The sequence below is a fragment of the Myotis nattereri genome (assembly GCF_964212035.1).
Source record: "Myotis nattereri genome assembly, chromosome: 10".
NCBI classification, from domain to species: Eukaryota; Metazoa; Chordata; class Mammalia; order Chiroptera; family Vespertilionidae; genus Myotis; species Myotis nattereri.
In genome coordinates this window covers 62,796,164-62,815,577 of record NC_138085.1, presented here as the reverse complement: position 1 = coordinate 62,815,577, position 19,414 = coordinate 62,796,164, and the positions used below count along the sequence as shown (strand labels likewise).

Here is a 19,414-nt window from a genome sequence, read left to right as displayed (position 1 = left end):
GAAGGAACAGAGGATGTGAACAAAAGCAGTCAGGGAAGGCTTTCTGGAGGGGAAAAAAAAAGTCTGGAGAAGGTCCTTGAAGGATGGGCAAGCTTTGGACGGGTGAGGAAAGGAAGGAGTAGCAGAGCATGCTCCAAGATTGGGGAAGCAGCCAGGCTGCAACAGAGCCAGGAAGCACTTGTGGGTACAAGAATGGAGCGGGTAGGTTGTGACCGACGTGAAACGCCAAGCTAAATTATTCTCCAAATGACGAGGAATCATCAAAGCTTTTAGAACAGGAAAACGATGTGTTGGAAGCAGTGTTCTTGGCAGATGAATCTGGTGCCCATACATGCTTTGAGGTGGGAGAAGACCACGGAGGGGACCCAATCAACAGACCAGATGTGAGAGCAAGAGCCCGGACTGGGGAGGATGGCAGTGAGAACATAAAGGAGCAAATCCCAGAGGCAGTTTTTTTAAAAGCACAGGACTTGAATTTGAGTCTGGAAGCATCAAAGAGACTCTGAGGTGCCTTGGAGCCTGCTGGTGCAGAAATGAGACAGTCACCAAGGGAAGCTCGTCGGGGGGAGGACATGATGAATTCATGGGCATCTTAGAGGGCCTTTACACGGTAAATCCTTCGCAGTGGTTACCTCTGCAGGTGGGGTTGGAGGGGCAGGCAAGGTGGCTTTCACATCTTATGATATAAAATCTCTTTTAATGGAGGGATTTTGTGTAATTTTTACTTCCTTTTTTGTACTTTTTGGAATTTTTCAAATAATTATTTTCATTCCATGCAGACTCCCAGTCTCGTTAACCCTTTGTAAACCATCCCTCCTCATCTGTTCCCTCCTCCTTCACTCCCCCTCCCCCCACAGTGAAAGGAAAAGAAGGAATGGTTTGCAGGGTCTGAAAAACACTTCGTATGGGTTTAGCCTCAGCTCCTGAGTCTGTGGTTTTCCCATGGTGGTGGTGGCGGTCTCCCCACTGCCTCTCCTTCCCTCCTTCTCTTCCCACTGCCCCCGCCCCCTGCAGGGCCTGTCCTCAAAGACTCAACCATCATCAGACCCCCCTCTTCGAAGCCAGATTGCAGTGCTGGGCTTGGAAAGACTGACCTTGGGGTTTTTATAGCTGAGATCAGCCCAGGCCATAAACTACAGGCGGCAGGACAGACCATGGCAGAACACAGGCTCTGATGTCAGAGGCATCTGCGTCCAAATCCAGCTCTGCCACAGTTACCTAACCTCTCCATGTCAATTTTCTCATCTTGAAAATTGGAGATAATAACAGTATTTATCTGCTAGAAGTATTAAGTGGATTAAATGATGATGAAAGGCATTTAATAAGCGTGCTCTATCATTAGTGTTATTAAGAACAATAAAATAATAAATCTTTATGACCAAACTTTGTTGCTTAGAGGCAAAAATAACCTTTAATACACTTCTATCTTGGTTCCGACTGGTGGCATTTCTTCGCATCTCTGTCTTTCCCTTTGACTGGAATTTTTTCCTAGACCAACAAAGAGCTAAGAGAAGAGCTGAATCAGGGCCTGAGTCGCTGCTTTCTCATTCATGGTGGCCTATTCTGCCACTTACAGTTTCTGTGACATCTGACAGATTTCTTAACAGATTTCTTAATCTCATGAGCCTCAATTCCCTTATCTATAAAACGGGTGTAATCATACTGACCTCACACTCTGTATCAAAAAGTTAGACAGTTCCTGGCACACAGCCGGCTTTCAGTACATGATGGTCCTCCATCGGGGTTCCAGGGAGGGGCCGCTCTTTCCTGCCTGCATCCTAACCCCCAGACCCTGCATAATCTCCTTTGTGTTCATCCCTGATGGTTTTGGGGAAGCTCCTGAGGGCAGAGGCAAGCCAAGGCCTCCTGAATTGTAAGGAGCAGTCTTCCTCCTGGACCTGGCTCCAGGCCAGCCTCCTGGGGCAGCTGGGGAAGGAGGAGAAAATTGTCAACCATCTAAAGGTCCAGAACCAGATGCACAAACTCAATAGCCTCTCTTTCATCCTCTCTTCTCTCTGCTTTCCAAACCACAGCCCTGAGGCTGCTCAAAAAGAACGGGCTTTTCCTATTTGGTCATGGCCTAGAAGAAAAGTTGCCCCATTGACTCAGGGTGCATTTGGCTTGGTCAGATGGGATGTGTCAGACCCAATCACCTGGTCCCCAAGTTCCAGGTCCCTTCCCTCTCCCATGCAAAGGCCTCTGGACAAAGGCAAAAGTCTCCCCTCCACTACCACCTGCCACCAGAGTCCATCCATCGCCCCTTGATCCAATCGCCAACTACCTGGCTCTCCATCGGCCCCGGGGACCAGAGGCCCCGGAGTGCAGCCCTCACTGTTCTCCCTTCCCAAAAGGGTCTTTAGGACAGAGTCTCTATTCTGGGCTAGGTCCAATGCCAGGTGATGGCTCTAAATAGGTGGCTCTCAGCCTTCTCTCTCCTTAGCCCCATCCCACCCCACCCCAGCTCCTCCAATCAGAGGACACAGTGAAGGAGACAGGAAACACATCTCAGACAGCCAGGAAAGGGAGAGACAGAGCAGCTGTCATAGAGCATCTCTCTGGGCTGCTGGGTGAGGCTGAGCAGGAGGGAGGAGGGAGGATGGGAAAGCCTGGCTCGGGGAGGTTAGGGTGGAGGGGAATGAGAGGGACACACTGGATCACAGACCTGGAGGCCCAGACAGACGGAGAGACCAGCCTGGGCAGTGAGAGCTCTGGGAGCCCACAGAGCCTTTTGGTTTCTGGGGTCCCGGAGGGCCTCACCCTCTGCCAGGGTCATGGAACCACAATGGCTCGTGTTCCCATCTTGAGACCTACGAAGAGGAACTAAGCTCTTTTCCAGAGACGGGTAGAAAGAGCTCTCCTGAGCCAGGGCGTTCTGCTCTGTGTTTGTCTGACTACCCTTCTCAAGATTCGGGGAGTTTTATCTGTCTCCCTGTTTCTGCATCTTTGTCTATCTTGTCTTCTCTCTCTCTCTCTCTCTCTCTCTCTCTCTCTCTCTCTCTCTCTCTCTGATCCCATCTCTGTCTCAGATCATTTCTTGGGGACTCTGCCTCAGGGCTCCCACTCCCCCGTGTGTAGGAAACCTGACCTTCATCATCTGTTTTTTATATTTTGGAAACGTCCACTTAACTTCCTACCTGAGGGGGGTGGGGGTTGAGGAGCAGGCTGCCTGGCTCCACCCCTTTCCCTGCCCCCTCCTTTCTGAATCCGATCCTTCCCCCAGCTTCTTGCCCCCAGAGCTCTCAGCCCGAGGCCTTCCCTGCTCTGGGTCACTGTGGCATCAGGAATCAGGTCCTGATTCATGATCTTCCCTCCACAGCTCACTGCAGGGTGGGGAAGGCAGTGAGGCCTCTTCTGATCCACTGTTGCTTTGCTGATTTGGGAAAACGTAAAAATTCCAGGCACAGAGAGAGCCCGGTGGAAACCAAGATGGAAAGTAAAGTCATTTCTGCCTCCAGGCAGCATTACAGCCAACTGGGTTGCCTAACATGTCATCACAGGTGTTTATTTAATGTTATTGTTAATACTAGCAATAGATTACACATACTGAGGGTGTGTCCTGTGCCGGGCACTTTATATAACTTTGCATATCATCCACTCGACAGCTTTATATGGTAGGTACTATTATTATCTCCCATCTTCTTAATGAGACAGCAAACACTACTTGCCCAACATAACTCAGCTAATAAGATCTGAACCCAGGTTTCTCTGGCTCCAAGTTTACTCCAAGTTTTGCAAGACCTGAGAAGTTTTGTACATTTCTTTTTGAAGGAAATAAATCCACAGAACTCAGAATAAACCTCCCAGGTCCCAGGGAGCCAGGCACCCCAGTTGCAGAGGCATTGTTTGGAGCTCACTACTTCCTGGGAGACCTTGAAGAAGCAACCAGCAAAGAGTGTGTGGAAAGGCTAGAAGAGGGCATTTCGGGAAGGAAGAAGTGGGAGGGCAACGTAAAAAGGAATGCGAACGATGGCTGTGAGTCAGGAGGCAGTGCAAGTACCAGTCTTCGAGAGTCTGGCTCTGTGCAGGGAAATGAGAGGGTGGAGGGCAGGGCCCACTCACAGAGGCCTGAGGCTCAGTTCAGTTTATGCTCCGGGTTACTGGGCTGGAGAGTAACACCGTCTGCCCTCCACACCTGCGGGTTCAGCACCGCCAGATTCAAACAATCATGGATAGAAAATAGTTGGAGTGAAAACATTACATGGTTGCTGACGTGTACTGTGTAGTTAGGCCTACGATAGTTGTGTCTGTATTGAACATGCAGACTTTTTTTTTTCATTCTTCCCTAAACAATACAGTATATCAACTACTTATATAACATTTACATTATATTAGATATTATAAGTACTCTAGAGATGATTTAATGTATATGGGAGAATGTGCATAGATTACACGCAAATACTGTGCCATTTTACATAAGGGACTTGGGCATCCTCAGACTTTGCTATTCACGGATTCCTAGAACCAATCCCCCCATGAACACCAAGGGATGACTGTTCTCCAAAAGAAGTGTTTGAGACCTAGGCTGGAGGTAAAAGGTAGACAATTAAGAGGGCTGATGAGCCCGGCCAGTGTGGATCAGTGTTTGAGCGTCGACCCATGAACCAAGAGGTACCCAGTTCCATTCCCTGGTCAGGGCACTTACCCAGGTTTCAGGTTCAATCCCCAGTAGGGGGCATACAGGAGGTATCGGATCCACATCTCTCATTGGAAGTTTCTTTTTCTCTATCCCTCTCCCTTCCTCTCTCTCTAAAATAAAATTTTAAAAAATTAAAAAGAGGGCTGCTGAAAGGTTGGTATTACAATCCAGGCAGCGTAGGATGATCTGACAAAACATGTAGAAATTGTTTATCTAAAAGACATTTCCAAAGAAATTTAGCATTTTGGAGCCATCTGCTCCTTCCCAAGGATTGCTATCTAAGTTAGCCTTTGCGCGGGGTGGGGTGTAGTAAGCAGAGGGAGGAGCAGGGAAAGCTCATGCGTCTGCAGCTCTGAGCCTTCGCATTGCAGACAGACCCTCTGTCGGAGGGCTGCTGGGCCCTGAGTGAGAGCACTCGGCACTCTGAGCTGGACACTGGCCTGAGGACTTTGGTCTGGGAGGCCCAGGATACTGACCTGCCAGTTCTTTGGGGTGGAGCAGGTGGACAGATTGTAGACCTGGAGCCTGAAGCAGCGGTTTTTGTGTCTTTTTCAATTCTTTCAAAGGATGATTCCTCTCCCTGGGTGGCAAAAAAAAAAAAAAAAAAAAAAAGCAAACGAGCAAAATTTGGTTAAGAACTCAAGAACTGCCAATTCAGAAACTCTAATCTGTTCAGACAGTTAAGTCCTTTTTTTTCAGAGGCCAAAAACCTATTTCCATCAAAGATTGTATATGTCTGCGTGTCTGACAGCTGGTGAGGGCGACAGAGTGAGTGTGAGAAGGAAAGAGTTGAAATGCCTTTGTTCCTGCATGCGAGGCTGCTGCTCCGGGGCTTATGTGTGCACACTGTACGTACATTTGTGCCTGTTTCTCAGGCCCCTGTGTGCATTGAACTTTCAAACCATAACAGAAACACTGAAGCTTGGCAAAGAATAATTATCTAATTTTGGAACATGTTATTATAATACCTACATGATGTGTAACGAACTTAACAATGTCCGCGTTATATTCACCAACTCTGAGCTACAGGCCCACGATGCCAAGTCCTACCCACTGCAGAGGCTTCTCTCTCCAAGACCCAAGAGCAGCGCAGGCCCTATCGAAAGCTCTGGAAGGAATATTGTCCCCCACAACGGCCCCCTCATGGATCCAAAGGGGGGCAGAGGCTGTCTTGGGGTAGCAACTCTGTTCCTCCCAGAATCCCCCTGCCTCCCCAGTAGGGGACCCTCTGGAACTGGTAAGGAAAAAGCCATATTGGGGTCACAGAGGCTGATAGGCTTTCCCTGACTCAGCTGTGGGCCAGGAGGCCTCCTGATCAGCCAGGCTCTCTCCTCTTCCCCAAGGGGCTGGATTGAATTGAAGCTGAGTGTGAGGGGAATGTTTGCTGTTTGCTGCTGCTCCCTGCTGACTTTAGCCAGTAGCTCTGTTTACAAACCCAGGTTGGTTTTCCCAGCACAGTTAATTAGACCAGAGACATCTGGTGTGAGGGCTGGGGAGGGCATCTGCTCAGAGCCTCCCCCCCCCCCCCAATACACACACACACAGCAGCCATGGGCCAGTGCAGGGCAGAACAGCTAAACTGAACCAGACAGGACTTGAGCAAACCCAAGGTTCTCAGGGGAATCGTGGCTTCTCTCATTCTGCCTCTGCCTCCCCCAGGCTTGCTAAGTTAGATTGGACCCCAGCCCTCTGAGTCTTTGGGACCCCAGGAATCGGGGGGTGGGTGTCCCAACCTCGGTGGGATCACAGGCTGGAGACCAAGGACTCAGTTCTCTCCTCTGCCCTTCCATGTCCAAGAATCTCTGTCCTCTCTCTCATGACAGTAACTCTGTGCTCTGTAGGAACACCAGATTTCTTTGGCCCCCCTGTAGGAAAATATCCCCTCCCGACACCCCCTTAAGGAGGAGGCCCTGGGCCCTCCTCCCCCTCCCTGACACCTCTCCAGGCAATCTCTGACACTGCGGGGGAGGAATGTGATTGATCAGTCCGGGACCAGAGGGAGGCAGGAAGGTGCCCAGGAAGGTGAGAGGAGCTGGGGTGGACAGTTCCAGGGCCATGGGGAGGTGGAGGGCCGGGAGGGGGAGGGGCAGCGGCTTATCTCTCCCAGGAGGGGGGAGTTCACTCCAAACAGCTAATGCACTGGCGTGTGAAAGCCCCTCAATTAGCACTAATGATGCAATCAGGGAGGGAGGAGGAGGGACCAGAGGTTCTGGTGGAGCCAGCACCAACTTACACAGTACACACTCCCTGCCTCCGACACAGTGGCCCCTGCAGACACACCAACGCACCCACTCCACAGACGGTATGGACCACGCACGTCCGTGGGTAAAAACGCACTCTCTGCAGAAACCACTAGCATGCATTTGGTTCGTGATCCGCTGCGGACCGCGTCTGAATGCAGGGATCCCCGAGGGGGAGGAGGGGTTAGGGACAAGGAGAAATCGGAAAGACTTGTGAGAGGAGGTTGAGCAGTGCGTCTCCGAAAACATAATTATTCCTCTGATCTCTGAGTTCCCGTCCCACACGCGCTCGCAGGTGCAAGCCCCTCTGCGTCCTCCCCCCAACACCCCTCCCTCGAATCCGGGACTTGGGCCAGGAGCCGTCACCCCCAGCCTCACCCGCGGGAGGCGGGACCCCCGGGAATTTCCTGCGCCCTGTCCGACCTCCGGCCCCGGGTCCCGGGAAGGGCGCTCTGGGGTCACACGGATCTCCAGACCGACCCCAGCTGCTCGTCCTCTCCGCGAAGTCCGTTACCCGCGGCCTCGCCCCTTTTCTGCTCTCCCACCCCGCCCCGCCGGCTCCGTTATCCGCCTCCCGGTCCCGTTATCCCACAGCCACGGCCCCGTTATCCGCCCTGGCGCTGGGCCGGGAGCCCTCGCGCGTCGCGGGGCCGCCGCCGGCCCCTCCCCCGCTCCCCCGCCGGAGTCCGGGGGCCGCGCGCTGGGCAGGGCCGAGCCGCCTCCGCGCCGCTTCCCAGGCCCGGACGGCCGCGGGAGGAGGTCCTGCTGTCAGTCAGCGGGGAAGGCCGGGCCGGGAGGCCGGAGGAGGCGGCGCCGAGGACGCTCGGCCCGGAGCGGGAGGCGGAGGCGCAGGCGGAGGGGCGGAGGCGGGGGCGGCTCCGGGCCTTATAAGCGGCGGGGGCAGGGCGGGCGGGAGGCAAGTGTCAGGCCGATGTGCCGCCCGCGAGGGGCCGGGGCCGGGGTCGGGGCCGCCGGGGCCATGCGCACGAGCTGGGCCGGGGGCCGGCGGGGCGCGCAGCGGAGCCGCCTCGGAGCCTGAGCCTCCCGGGCCGGGCCGGGGAGCGCGCCGGGCGGCCGGCCGGGGGGAGGGGAGCGATGCGGCGCCGGCGGGCGGCGGTGGCCGCGGGTTTCTGCGCCTCCTTCCTGCTGGGCTCCGTCCTCAACGTGCTCTTCGCCCCGGGCTCGGAGCCCCCGCGGCCCGGCCAGTCCCCCGGGCCCTCGCCAGCCCCCGGCCCGGGCCGTCGCGGGGGCCGCGGGGAACTGGCCCGGCAGATCCGAGCGCGCTACGAGGAGGTGCAGCGCTATTCCCGCGGGGGCCCCGCGCCCGGGGCGGGCCGGCCGGAGCGGCGGCGCTTGATGGACCTGGCGCGGGGCGGGCCGGGCCTGCAGCGTCCCCGGCCCCCGGGGGCCCGGCCTCCGCCCGACGGCTCCCCGAGCTGGCCCCCGGCTCCCGGCCCCGGCTCCCCCGGCTCCCCCGGCCCGGGCCCGCGCCTGGGCTGCGCCGCGCTCCGCAACGTGTCCGGCGCCCAGTACGTGGGCTCGGGCTACACCAAGGCCGTGTACAGGGTCCGCCTGCCCGGCGGCGCCGCGGTGGCGCTCAAGGCGGTGGACTTCAGCGGCCACGACCTGGGCAGTTGCGTGCGGGAGTTCGGGGCGCGGAGGGGCTGCTATCGGCTGGCGGCCCACAAGCTGCTCAAGGAGATGGTGCTGCTGGAGCGGCTGCGGCACCCCAACGTGCTGCAGGTACGCGGGCGGGCGCGCGGGGGTGGGGGGGACGGTGCTGGCTGGACGTGTCAGGCGCGGGCGCTCCGCTGGAAGGGAACCCTTGGTTTTGTAGAGGAAAGACACGGAGCCCCGATCGCTGTGCCCACGTTAAGCCAGGGGCAGAACCTGGACCGTGGCCGCTTCCCAGGACACACCCCAGGTCCCAGTCCTGGGTGGGGGTCCCCTGGCGGAGGGACTCCTGCGTTTCTCCACTTCCAGGCTCTACTTCTGGAAGACAGGGGCCAGTGCAGAGGGCCCCAAACTTGAGGTGGAGGTCCGGGAGCTCTTAGGGCCCCGCTTCTGACTGGAGCTAGAGAGTTGAGCACCAGGAAAATGACCGCAAGCCAGGACACGGGACAGCAGTCATCCCTGACTCAGGATCCCAACGGCGGTAATAGGGTCCCCTTTCTTGATGGAATCTGAACCCCACTTCTCTCACGTTCCAAACAGTGGCTTCGAAGATGGGGTGGGACAGCAATGGGGTTGGGTAGGGCTAGAAAGAGCCCTTATGTCCAGCTTGATTCTCAGAGAGGATCCCCACCGTTTTCCCCATCCAGAAACCACTGGAGGGACTTGAGGGGATTGGGTAGTGGGCCAGAAAGTGCACAGCCCTTCCCCAAAGTGGCCCTGGGATTCTCCAGCCCTTAAAGTGGGCCCTTGAACCATCGGAGAAGCCTCAAGGTCTTAGCTCAGTGCTCAGGGGACAGGCTGAGGGCCGGAAGGTCTGAGGGTCACATTATCTGAGCAAACGTGGCTAAGAGGCTGAAAGATGGAAAAGGCTAGATGCCCAGGTTTCTATTAAACGGGACTCTGTCTCCTGTTCACTGGGGCGGGGGGGGGGGGGGGTGAGATGAGAACCCCCCTCCTCTTGTTCCCTCCAGGATAGAGTAAGAGAGTGGGCCTCTCACAGCCCCAGCACTGCCCTAACACAGCCACTTCCTCCTCTCCCCCAGGTCTCTGTCCTTGAGTCGGCCCTAGGATTAGACTAACTGTTCCCTTTGCACATGTCTGAGCAGCCTGAGAGGGGAATCCCTGACTGCTCTTGGCCCACTGAACTAGGGTGTGTACAAACTCGGCAGTGGAGGAACCTTGCCCACACCTTCCACCTCCTAGCGACCTAGTCCGTTCAAACTAACCTTTCTGCACCCGGCAGAACTGATCAGAAACCCAGGATTCCTTCCTCCTTTTCTCAGGAGTGAGATGGACCCCCGGCCTAGATGGGCATTGCAGAATAGGGTAGCCAGGCTCTCAGCTGTGTATCGTCCTGCTGCCTCGCAGTCTCCCAGGCTTCCCCGGCCCTTGTCGGACACTTGTGACCGAGTTCTGGGCTCTGAACTGGTTGCTGGAGGTCGGGCAGAGCCAACAATTGTGGGTGGTTGTGCCTGGTTGCATGGCTGACACTGTGTCTGGAGCTTAAGAGAGTGAGCGGCTGGTTACGTGGCCATTCTGAGAGGATCTTGTTGTCTTTGCTTCTAAGGGGCTCTTGGAAAGCCCCTATTTTTTGGAAACCCTGGGGTGTCAGCCAGATTATGAGTCAGTGGAGGTCTTTAGTGACTTAGTAGGACATTAGTGTTAATTGCTCAAGACACAACAACACACACGCACCTTTGGACAGGTGATAAGTTTTATGTGCTTTCCTGTGTCTTAGGGAACTTCTCACTTACCCCCGCAAACGTCCAGACAAGCATCCAACTGACAACCCCTGCCCCCCCCCCCCCGCCCCCCACCACACATATATCACAGAATGGATCTCCACTGTAATGTCAGGTCCCCAGCCCAAAAACACCAAAGGAAAAAACTACAACTGAATAGTTTTCACCCATTCCCTCAGGAGACCGAGATTGGTTGTCTGGGGTTGGCTATTCGACTCTCCTGGGGTCAAAACTGGGGTTAGTTGCCTTAGGGCACGTGTTGTCAGGTGAGTAAGGTCCCAGGTCCTTTCTGTTAATGCATGAAAAACTGCTGAAGGAGGGCAGGGGCCGGTCGTGTGAGCTGAGGGGCTGCTTTGGGAGCGGATCTCCCGCTTTATCCCCCAAGCCCTGGCCAGTGTCCCTCTGGCTTCTTCAGCAATGCCACCTCTGCTTCCAGGGAGCCTGCGTGGGGTCTTCTTGTTCAGGAGGCTTCAGTGAGGGTGTGCAGGGAACTAGAAATAATGTTGTTGTAATACCTCTTAATCATTTAAAATTTCAAAACCATTTGACTGTTTGCTGAACTGGGGAGGAGCCAGAGAAGGTTTCTTAGATTTTCCCCTCCCCCAGACCTCCAGAGGCCCCCTCCCCCTCTGTGGCAGCCCCCAAGTTGGTGCAGTGTGTTCTTTTTTAAAAAACTTTGATTGGTTACTTTTTTTTATAGAGAGAGGGAGAGACAGACAGCCATTGACTTGTTGTTCCACCCATTCACTGATTGATTCTTGTATGTGCCCAGACCAGGGATCGAACCCAAAATACTGGTGCATCCAGACAAAGCTCCAACCAACTGAACCACCCAGCCAGGTCATTAAATGCGCTGTTAACGAGGTATTAATCAACACCCCTCAGGAAAAAATAAAAATTCGAATAGAAAATGCCTAGGATAGCCCTAACCAGTTTGGCTCAGTGGATTGAGCATCGGCCTGCAGACTGAAAGGTCCCAGGTTCAATTCTGGTCAGGGGCATGTACCTTGGTTGACCACATCCCCATTAGGGAGTGTGCAGGAAGCAGCTGATCGATGTTTCTCTCTCATCGATGTTTCTAACTCTCTATCCCTCTCCCTTCCTCTCTGTAAAAAATCAATAAAATACATTTTTTTAAAAAAAAGAAAGAAAAGAAAATGCCCAGGATAACATGTTCCACAGGGCACCTTCCAGTGCCTCGCTCTGGTCTCCAGGGACTGCTTGAGCGAGAATTCTCTATCCACCTTCTGTGATCCCCCTCCGCAACCAACCCCGATACACACACACACACACACACACACACACACACACACACTCTCCCTCACGTGATAGATGCCTCTGTAGCCCAGGGTCAAAGGGCACAAGGGTCTTCCCTCCAACCCCCCTCTGTTGTCCCGGGAGGCCCCAGGCCTGCCTGAGCCCAGATTCTGGCCCTGCTAGAGTATACTTCTTCTCCCAAACGAACAAAAGATACGGCTGAAATGCTCAGCCTCACGCTTCCTGGGGGGGTTAATGGTGTCTTTTTATTTTTTCCTGAGGGGTGTTGATTAATACCTCGTTAACAGCGCATTTAATGACCTCCGGGTGTTTAATAACCTTCAGAAGTTTCCCACAAAGGCTCAGACTCTGGGCAAGAAAATGAGAACCAGGCCCCAGGGCTGCTCCCCTTACCTTCCCCCGCCCCACCAGGGTCTGGGGCCTCCCTGAGCTGATTGGGGAGGGGGTGGGGTGGAGAGAGAGGGAAGAAGAGGGTGCCTGGGACTGGCCCCAGATCCCCCAAGTTGCGCGCAGCCCTAGTGATCTGATACTGAGCGGTGCCTTCCCTCATGCCAGCAGGACTGGGACAGCTGGCTCTGGGGTCAGGGAGCTGAAGGGCACCCTTGGGATGGAAGGGAGTCTGCGAGGGCCTGGAGTGGAACTGGGAGGGGTGTGAATCATGGCATGAAGGGTGACAATATGCAGGGACATCTAGCTTGTGGACTTGGCTCCCCCTGCCACCCCTCCCCGCACTCCCCCCCATTGTGCTGCTCTCTCTTCTCCCTACTCTGGCCGGGACAACTCGGCCTTCCTACTCCACGGGGTACTGATTGTTATGAGCACAGTCTGACCGGCCTTCCTACTCCACGGGGTACTGATTGTTATGAGCACAGTCTGACCCCCGCTGATGTGCAGTGTGGTGGGAGAGGCCAGGAGAAGCAGAGTTCTCTGTGGATGCTGGTTTAGGTGTTAGTGACAAAGTCAGGCTGGGCTTCCCAGAAGCCCCTGACCAGCTGAGCTGTACAAGCCCCTCCCCAGATCATCTGGAGTGGGCAGGCCTTTGTGATCATGCCCCAAAGGACTGACCTTTCCCAGGAGCCACCTCTGACTACCACCCCCACTGACGTGTGTGGCCCCCGCCCACCAGCATATGCAGAGAACACCCAAGGACGTGCCCCTTCGCGTCTTTGTTCTTAATGCTTGTTACCGATGCTGAGGGAGCTTTCTTCTCCCACAAGACCTGAGCAGAAGGGGGAAAATGAAACTGCCAAAAAGTGGAAATAATGAGAAATAAACAGGGATTGGAGCAGGGAAGGAAGTATAGTAACCATTTGCTGGCTTGTCGATTAGCAGACGGTATTCTTGGAAAGAATCAGGCTGTAGAATCAGTGGCATAAATGTAAATTCTAGCTCCTGAATTCATTAGCCTGTGTGCCTTCATGTAAGTAACTTAAACTCTCTGAGTTGATTTCCTTACCTGTAAACTAGAGATCATAATAGTCCCTACTATACTATTTGAGGTTATTATAAGACTTGCGTTGTGCCTGTAAAACATTTAGCACAATGCCTGGCTCACACTTAACACATGGTGGCCAGACCAGCCCATGTGCCTGAGCGGGGAGAGGTAAGGGGCTGATGTAGTCAGGAGGAACTGGCTACGGGGACAGAGGGCAGGCTTCCCAGGCAACGCTGCTATTCTCTTCTGGCTCCAGCTGAAGCAAAGGCCTAGGGAAGGCCAAGGAGGGGGCTGGTAGCAGAGGAAGAGGGTATAATAGCCATCCCTTCTCTGTTCTCACTCCCACCCTGGGCCTCCCCCAGCTCTATGGCTACTGCTACCAGGACAGCGAGGACATCCCGGACACCCTGACCACCATCACGGAGCTGGGCGCCCCTGTGGAGATGATCCAGCTGCTACAGACGTCCTGGGAGGATCGATTCCGAGTGAGCAGGGAGGAGGGCTGGCCCTGGGCTCTTGGCTGGGATGGTTCTCCCTTAGAAGGCCAGCCCACCAGAGCAGCTTCCACCCTCCTCAGCACTGGGGCGGGGGGAGGGGGGTGGGGGGGTGGGGGGGGCAGGGCGGGGAGGGCAAAGCAGACTCGGCCATCAGCCAAAGGGTTAAAGAAAGAAGCCAGGCATAGAGGACCCAGACCTTTTTTGGGCTCCAGCTACACACACTCTTCCCCCACATACACTCTCAGCCTGGTTGCAGAAAGGTCCGTGTCCTTCTCTTGCCACACCCTGGGCTAAAACCACACGCAAGATGCAACTTCAGGGAGGAGATCCGTTATCCCCAGACATCCCTGCGGCCCACTTCCCACTTACTCCGTGCTACTTTCAGGGTCAGGTCAGCCAGGGGTTAATAGAAAATCACTGGCTTGCTCTGTGAGGCCCCTGGCCTCAGCCCTTAGTGAGCACGAGGCCTTTACAATAAAGGTCAGCCCCCCTGAGCTAAGTCCGGAGTTGCAAAGGAGGGAGCCCCGGAGCCCCAGGAGAAAAGCAGTGAGCAGCCTTGTGTCTGCCCCTCAGATCTGCCTGAGTCTGGGCCGCCTCCTTCACCACCTGGCCCACTCCCCGCTGGGCTCTGTCACTCTGCTGGACTTCCGCCCCCGACAGTTTGTGCTGGTGGATGGGGAGCTGAAGGTGACGGATCTGGATGATGCACGCGTAGAGGAGACACCGTGTGCCAGCAGCGCCAACTGTGTACTCGAGTTTCCAGCCAGGAACTTCACCCTGCCCTGCTCAGCCCAGGGCTGGTGTGAGGGCATGAACGAGAAGCGCAACCTCTACAATGCCTACAGGTGACCTCCACCCCCTGCTCACTCGGGAGGCCAGCGAGGGAGCGCGGGCCAGGAGGGCAAGGCTCGGAGAGAGCCAACAGGAGGCCAGCCAGAGTGGGAGTGGGAGGCTCAGCCTTGACCAGTGGAGTAGCAGGAGGGGAAAGGCTTCCACCCAGTCAAGAAGGGAACATTCAGGCTCCTGAGGGTGACGCTAAAAATAGCCAGCTCCAAGGAGATTCTGGGCTGGGGGTGGCAGCTGGAGGCTTCTTAAAATAGTGTCCGACTCAGCTTAGGGCCATGACACTGACACTGCCCCCCCCTCACCTCTGGAAGCTCCTCCCTCGGCCCCAGCCAGGGAGCTGCTTTGACACTGGTCAGTCAGGGTAATGTGGGGCTGAGGGGTGGGGAAGACTGACTCCAGACTTGTTTGCTAGGTCTGTTGTGGCCTTAGCCTGTGCCCAGACCCCAACCCTGAGTCTGAGTAGACTCCATGTGCAGTCTGGGGAGGTGCCTCATTGGTGGGCCCGGGGAGGCAGGCTCCCTAGAGATAATTGGGATTCTGTCCCAAGCTGGCATAGAGGAAGGCTGTGTCGCCGAAGGCTGGACCACTGAGGCCCTGGTTTCTCTCTGCTCCAGGTTTTTCTTCACATACCTCCTTCCCCACAGTGCCCCACCCTCACTACGGCCTCTGCTGGACAGTATTGTCAATGCCACAGGTGAGCTCTCCAGGGCCCATCTGCTTCCCGTCGCCCTGCCCCTCCCCCAGCAGGTGTGGGGACAAGAATGACCCAGGGCAGCCCCCGGTCCAGAAACCATCCTCTCCCAAAGTGGCATTCTGTGGCGAACCTCCCCCCCAGCCCCCCAGTCCTCTGGGCCCAGGGTCCAGAGGGAGAGAGGGAAAGGCAGCTGCCTTGCCTACCTTGGGAGAAGCAGGAGCCCACGCCCCTCTCATAGCCACCCTGCGCCCTGCAGGAGAACTCACGTGGGGGGTGGACGAGACGCTGGCCCAGCTGGAGAAGGTGCTGCACCTGTACCGGAGCGGGCAGTATCTGCAGAACTCCACCGCAGACAGCAGAGCTGGTGAGTAGCCCCGGCAGGGATCCAGGGGCTGGGGAGGTGGGAAACAGGTGGGAGGGGGACCCGTCTCCCTAATTAGACTAAGTAGCTCCCGCCGCCTCTAAGGCTTACTTGGTGTGACATACAGGCTGCTGGCTATGTAGCCTTCACTTGGAGGTCTCATCTCTGGCTGAACTAGAACTATAACTTGACCTTAAACCAGGGGGGGTTGGCACTGACACCCCTTCTCTGGGTGGCTCCAAACTGCACTGTGTACTGTCTGTGTGACTGTGGGCAAGTTACGCTTGAGCTTCACTTTCCTTATCTATGAATTGGGTTCAGTATTACCTGCCTCACAAAATTCTTATGGGCGTAAATACCAGGTGAAGTGTGTGAAAGCAATTAACCCAGTTCCTATTCCACAGCTGGAAGACGGCATATGTTTGCTTCCCTTTCCTTCCTCTACACTTCTGGGGCTAGGAGGGCGGCTGGAGGGGGGCAGGGCGGGGGGTGGGGAGGACCCACACTGAAACCAGTCAAGAAGCCCTGGAGCAGGGGGAGGATTTAGTCACTGCTTAGGGCAGCGGTCCCTCCGCTGAGGCCCTGGGGTTTAGTGTGGTTGGCAGGGGAGCGAGGGGTGGGCAGCCTTCGTATTCAAGGAGCTCCGGCCAGTCTTAGGGGTTGGGGAGCCCTCGTTAGCCCTGTAAATAAAGTTTAACGAGGTGAACAATGGCTGGCTCTGTCCCTGAGGACGCCGTTTATGGGGCTGTAAATCACAGCCGCCTGGACTTTGGTCTGGTCCCTGGTAGAAGGAGGCAGGAGGGCGGGGTGACCAGAGGCCCAGGGCTTCTGCATTATCAGTCCAGAGCTGGGCTCCCCAGGCAGTGGGAGAGACGGTGACCCGGAGGTCTGCTGCTGAAGCAAGCCTGCTTCCCCACTGAGCAGATTTCAGAAGCTCTTTCTGTGTAATGGGGAGATCTCAGATTCTTCCTCCAGCCTCCTCCCCAAACACTCCAGTTGTGGATTCCCACATGGTAATTTTTGTGTTTTACATTCATTTGCATGCCTCTTAGCTTCAAAAATCCCTGACTGCCCTCTTACCTGAGGGGCTTGCCTAACCTCTCTCCCCAAGACCAGGAGGAAGGCCACCCTAGGCCTTGTGCATCAGAATCTGCACCTTAACCAGATTCCCTGAAATTGATATGCACAGGGACGTTTGAGAAGCCCGCTCTCAATCAGTGTCCAAAAGGTTCTGACTTCAGCAACCAGCCTGGACAGCCAGTGACTCTGGGTGCGCATTTATCTCACACATGTGCCCGTCACCGTGTGCTACCTGAGCCAGCTGCCTGTTCTTGGATTTGGGGGACGTGTGTCTCCCCAAAACTAAATCTGAGCCTTGCCTTTACAGAGGAGTCAGCCCCGTTTCAGCGTGCTGGCTACATTCATCTCCACGCTACGGGGACTGGGCTGGATTTCAGCCTTCTAGGAAGTGAATCTTCCTCTCCTTTTCAGAAAGCGACCACGCCCTCACCCGGGGGCACACAAAGTTCTCATTTGCGCTCCATCCCCAACCCACAGAGTACCAGCGCCTGCCAGACAGCACCATCCCCCAGGAGGACTACCGCTGCTGGCCATCCTACCACCACGGGAGCTGCCTCCTCTCCGTGTTCAACCTGGCTGAGGCTGTGGACGTCTGTGAGAGCCATGCCCAGTGTCGGGCCTTTGTGGTCACCAACCAGACCACCTGGACAGGTGAGCCAGTGGGAAAGGACGTTATGAGGGATGTGACTGGACTTCCCGGAAGAGGTTGATAGGTAATGTTTCCCCCATCAGCAGCCAGAGATGATAAGAAGACAAGAAGGCTGAGATGATAAGAGACAAGTATATGTGTCCCCAAGGCCAGTCTCATTAGGAAGAGTGGCCCTGCCTCCAGGGAGAGAAGCATCCAGACCAATTTACCTCTCACCTCTGCCCCCAGGTCGGCAGCTGGTCTTTTTCAAGACGGGATGGAGCCATGTAGTCCCTGATCTCAACAAGACCACATATGTGAAGGCCTCTGGCTGACCTGTCTGTGAGGGCTCAGCTGACCATCCCCGCCCGCTGGGCTTGCCTGCGAAGGGAGTGACTTGCACTGGCAGCATTGCGTGTCACCCGGAACCGCTACAGACAAGGCTGACATCCCAGACAGACGGAGGTGACCAGGACAATGTGCAATAATGCCAAATGTTAAAATGTGAGTTTACCAGTCTAGGTGTGGGACTGCTGGCTCCAGGGCTAGAAATCCTGGGGGGCTGGCGGCCTCTGCAACCCTCTGGGCTGCCAACAAGGCTCAGGCTGGTCTCCCGTTGGGGGCTCTGCCCCTCACTGGGACAATTCCGTGGGCAGCCCCATCACTGTGTTCGTAGTGTGAGAATGTAGCCAAAGCCCCGGCTGCTGCTGCTGCTGCTGTTGCTACAGGTGCCATGGCCTAGCGGGGGCTGCGTGGGGACAATCGGTCACAGAGTGTTCTCTCCGCTGAGCTCCAGACAGGAGACTTGACGGGATGCTCCAGGAAGTCAGTGATCCTGTACTGGGGAGGCCACCTCTGGCCACCTGACTGGGGTTTCTCCTGGGCCAGCCCAGGGGCAGAGGAGCACACATGGTATGAGCCAAGACGTGGGGTCGAGGAGCAGGGTGCGGTTTGAGCCAGGACCTGGAGTGGGGGTGGGGCCAGGGCCTTTCTGCCTCATTTGCTTTCAGTGAAAGCCGAAAAACAGCCAAAAACAGCCTCTCCCTCCTCCTGGAGTTTGTATATCCAGAAGCTTTTGTACTTCTTGTTCATTAAAATGTTTATTTTTGTAAAAAAAAAAAATCAATCAATTAATAAAATGACATTTCACACGGTAAGGCCTCTCCCCAAGTTGCGGTTTCTTGGGCTGACTTACAGGTGTGTTTGCGGGGAGGAGTCACATGTCATGAGGGATGACCTTTGAGGGAGTGAAATCCCCATGGAAAACCCTGAAGTGGGCAAAATGTGTTTTCAGGCCCTGCTCTTATGGTGCCCACCTCCCTGCCTGGCCATCCACATCCGTATCCGGACACGAGAGACTCCTTCCCCTAAGGAGGTTCGCATTTTAACACACACCAGCTCCTCATATGCAGAGCCTGCCCCAAAGGAGTGATGTCCGAATGGTGGGATGTCAACCATCCCAATGGGGAACTCCCCGTCTTCTCACTGGATGTCCTCGGGGAACCCCAAGCAGCCTCCGGTCAGGTCAGCCTTGCCTGCGTACAGGGTTGGGCCTGGCCATCACCACCACTGCCTTCCACAAGGTAATGGACACTTTTCAGAGAGAGTTTTTCTCTGAGCAAGAAATATGGAAAGTAAAGAGAAAGGAAGGCCTAGGAAAAGACCAGCCCCATCTTCTGGGTTTTAGGAGGGACAGTGTAGCAGGGGGAAGTCCAAGTGTATGGAAGCCCAGAGCAAAAAGATGACTAAGGGTTCAAGATCACACTGTGACCAAAGAGAGCCCCAGCATGGATGTAAGTCTTCTAACCTGAAATCCTACCTCTTCTGCCTCTAGAACATTCTTAAAGTGCACAAACCTTTGAGAGTTTTAGAAAGAATAACCAAACTTTAATTCAACTCAATTTCTTCTCAACAGATGTGGTTGGTGTAATTTCTCAAATGCAAAATGTCCTTGTAGCCCTGGCTGGTTTGGCTCAGTGGATAGAGCATTGGACTGCGGACTGGAAGGTCCTGGGTTCAATTCCGGTCAAGGGCACATGCTCGGGTTGCGGGCTCAATCCTCAGTAGGGGGCGTGCAGGAGACAGCCAATCAATGATTCTCATCATTGATGTTTCTCTCTCTCTCTCTCTGCCCACCTCTCTGAAATCAATTTTTTTTTAAATGTCCTTGTAGTCCTAAGTGATGGAGGGGAGCCACTGTTAGCTCTGGAGTCCTCATCATGGACGTCACTTGGACCCTCAAGTTGTACCCCACCACCACTATGCCTGACCCACACCCCCCACATCTTGCCTCTGGCTACTTG

The 19,414-nt window shown here is 55.3% G+C and overlaps 1 protein-coding gene and 1 long non-coding RNA gene across 5 annotated transcripts in view; one reads left to right on the top strand and one right to left on the bottom strand.

The window, feature by feature from the left end:
• LOC308525806 overlaps positions 1 to 7,169 on the bottom strand; it is a 33,554-nt gene extending 26,385 nt beyond the window's left edge. The window contains exons 1-3 of the long non-coding RNA XR_013996482.1: positions 6,870 to 7,169; positions 5,113 to 5,216; positions 4,643 to 4,746 (exon numbers count right to left, since the gene is read on the bottom strand). This is a non-coding gene — a long non-coding RNA (uncharacterized lncRNA). The remainder of the gene's footprint in view (positions 1 to 4,642; positions 4,747 to 5,112; positions 5,217 to 6,869) is intronic.
• Positions 7,170 to 7,971: 802 nt separating this feature from the next.
• Positions 7,972 to 18,266, top strand: PKDCC (protein kinase domain containing, cytoplasmic; the record flags this gene model as incomplete). 4 transcript variants are annotated; one of them, XM_081101596.1, is made up of 7 exons in its annotated part: positions 7,972 to 8,619; positions 13,389 to 13,490; positions 14,076 to 14,347; positions 14,963 to 15,042; positions 15,299 to 15,406; positions 16,961 to 17,134; positions 17,361 to 18,266. In XM_081101596.1, 7 exons carry the CDS (start codon positions 7,972 to 7,974, stop codon positions 17,444 to 17,446), a joined length of 1,470 nt encoding a protein of 489 aa, XP_080957722.1. In that variant the 3' UTR covers positions 17,447 to 18,266. The 4 variants fall into 4 exon arrangements, with proteins under 4 accessions (XP_080957722.1, XP_080957723.1, XP_080957721.1 ...); XM_081101597.1 differs by having other exon boundaries at positions 13,368 to 13,490; positions 14,163 to 14,347; XM_081101595.1 differs by having other exon boundaries at positions 13,368 to 13,490.
• Positions 18,267 to 19,414: the final 1,148 nt, after the last annotated feature.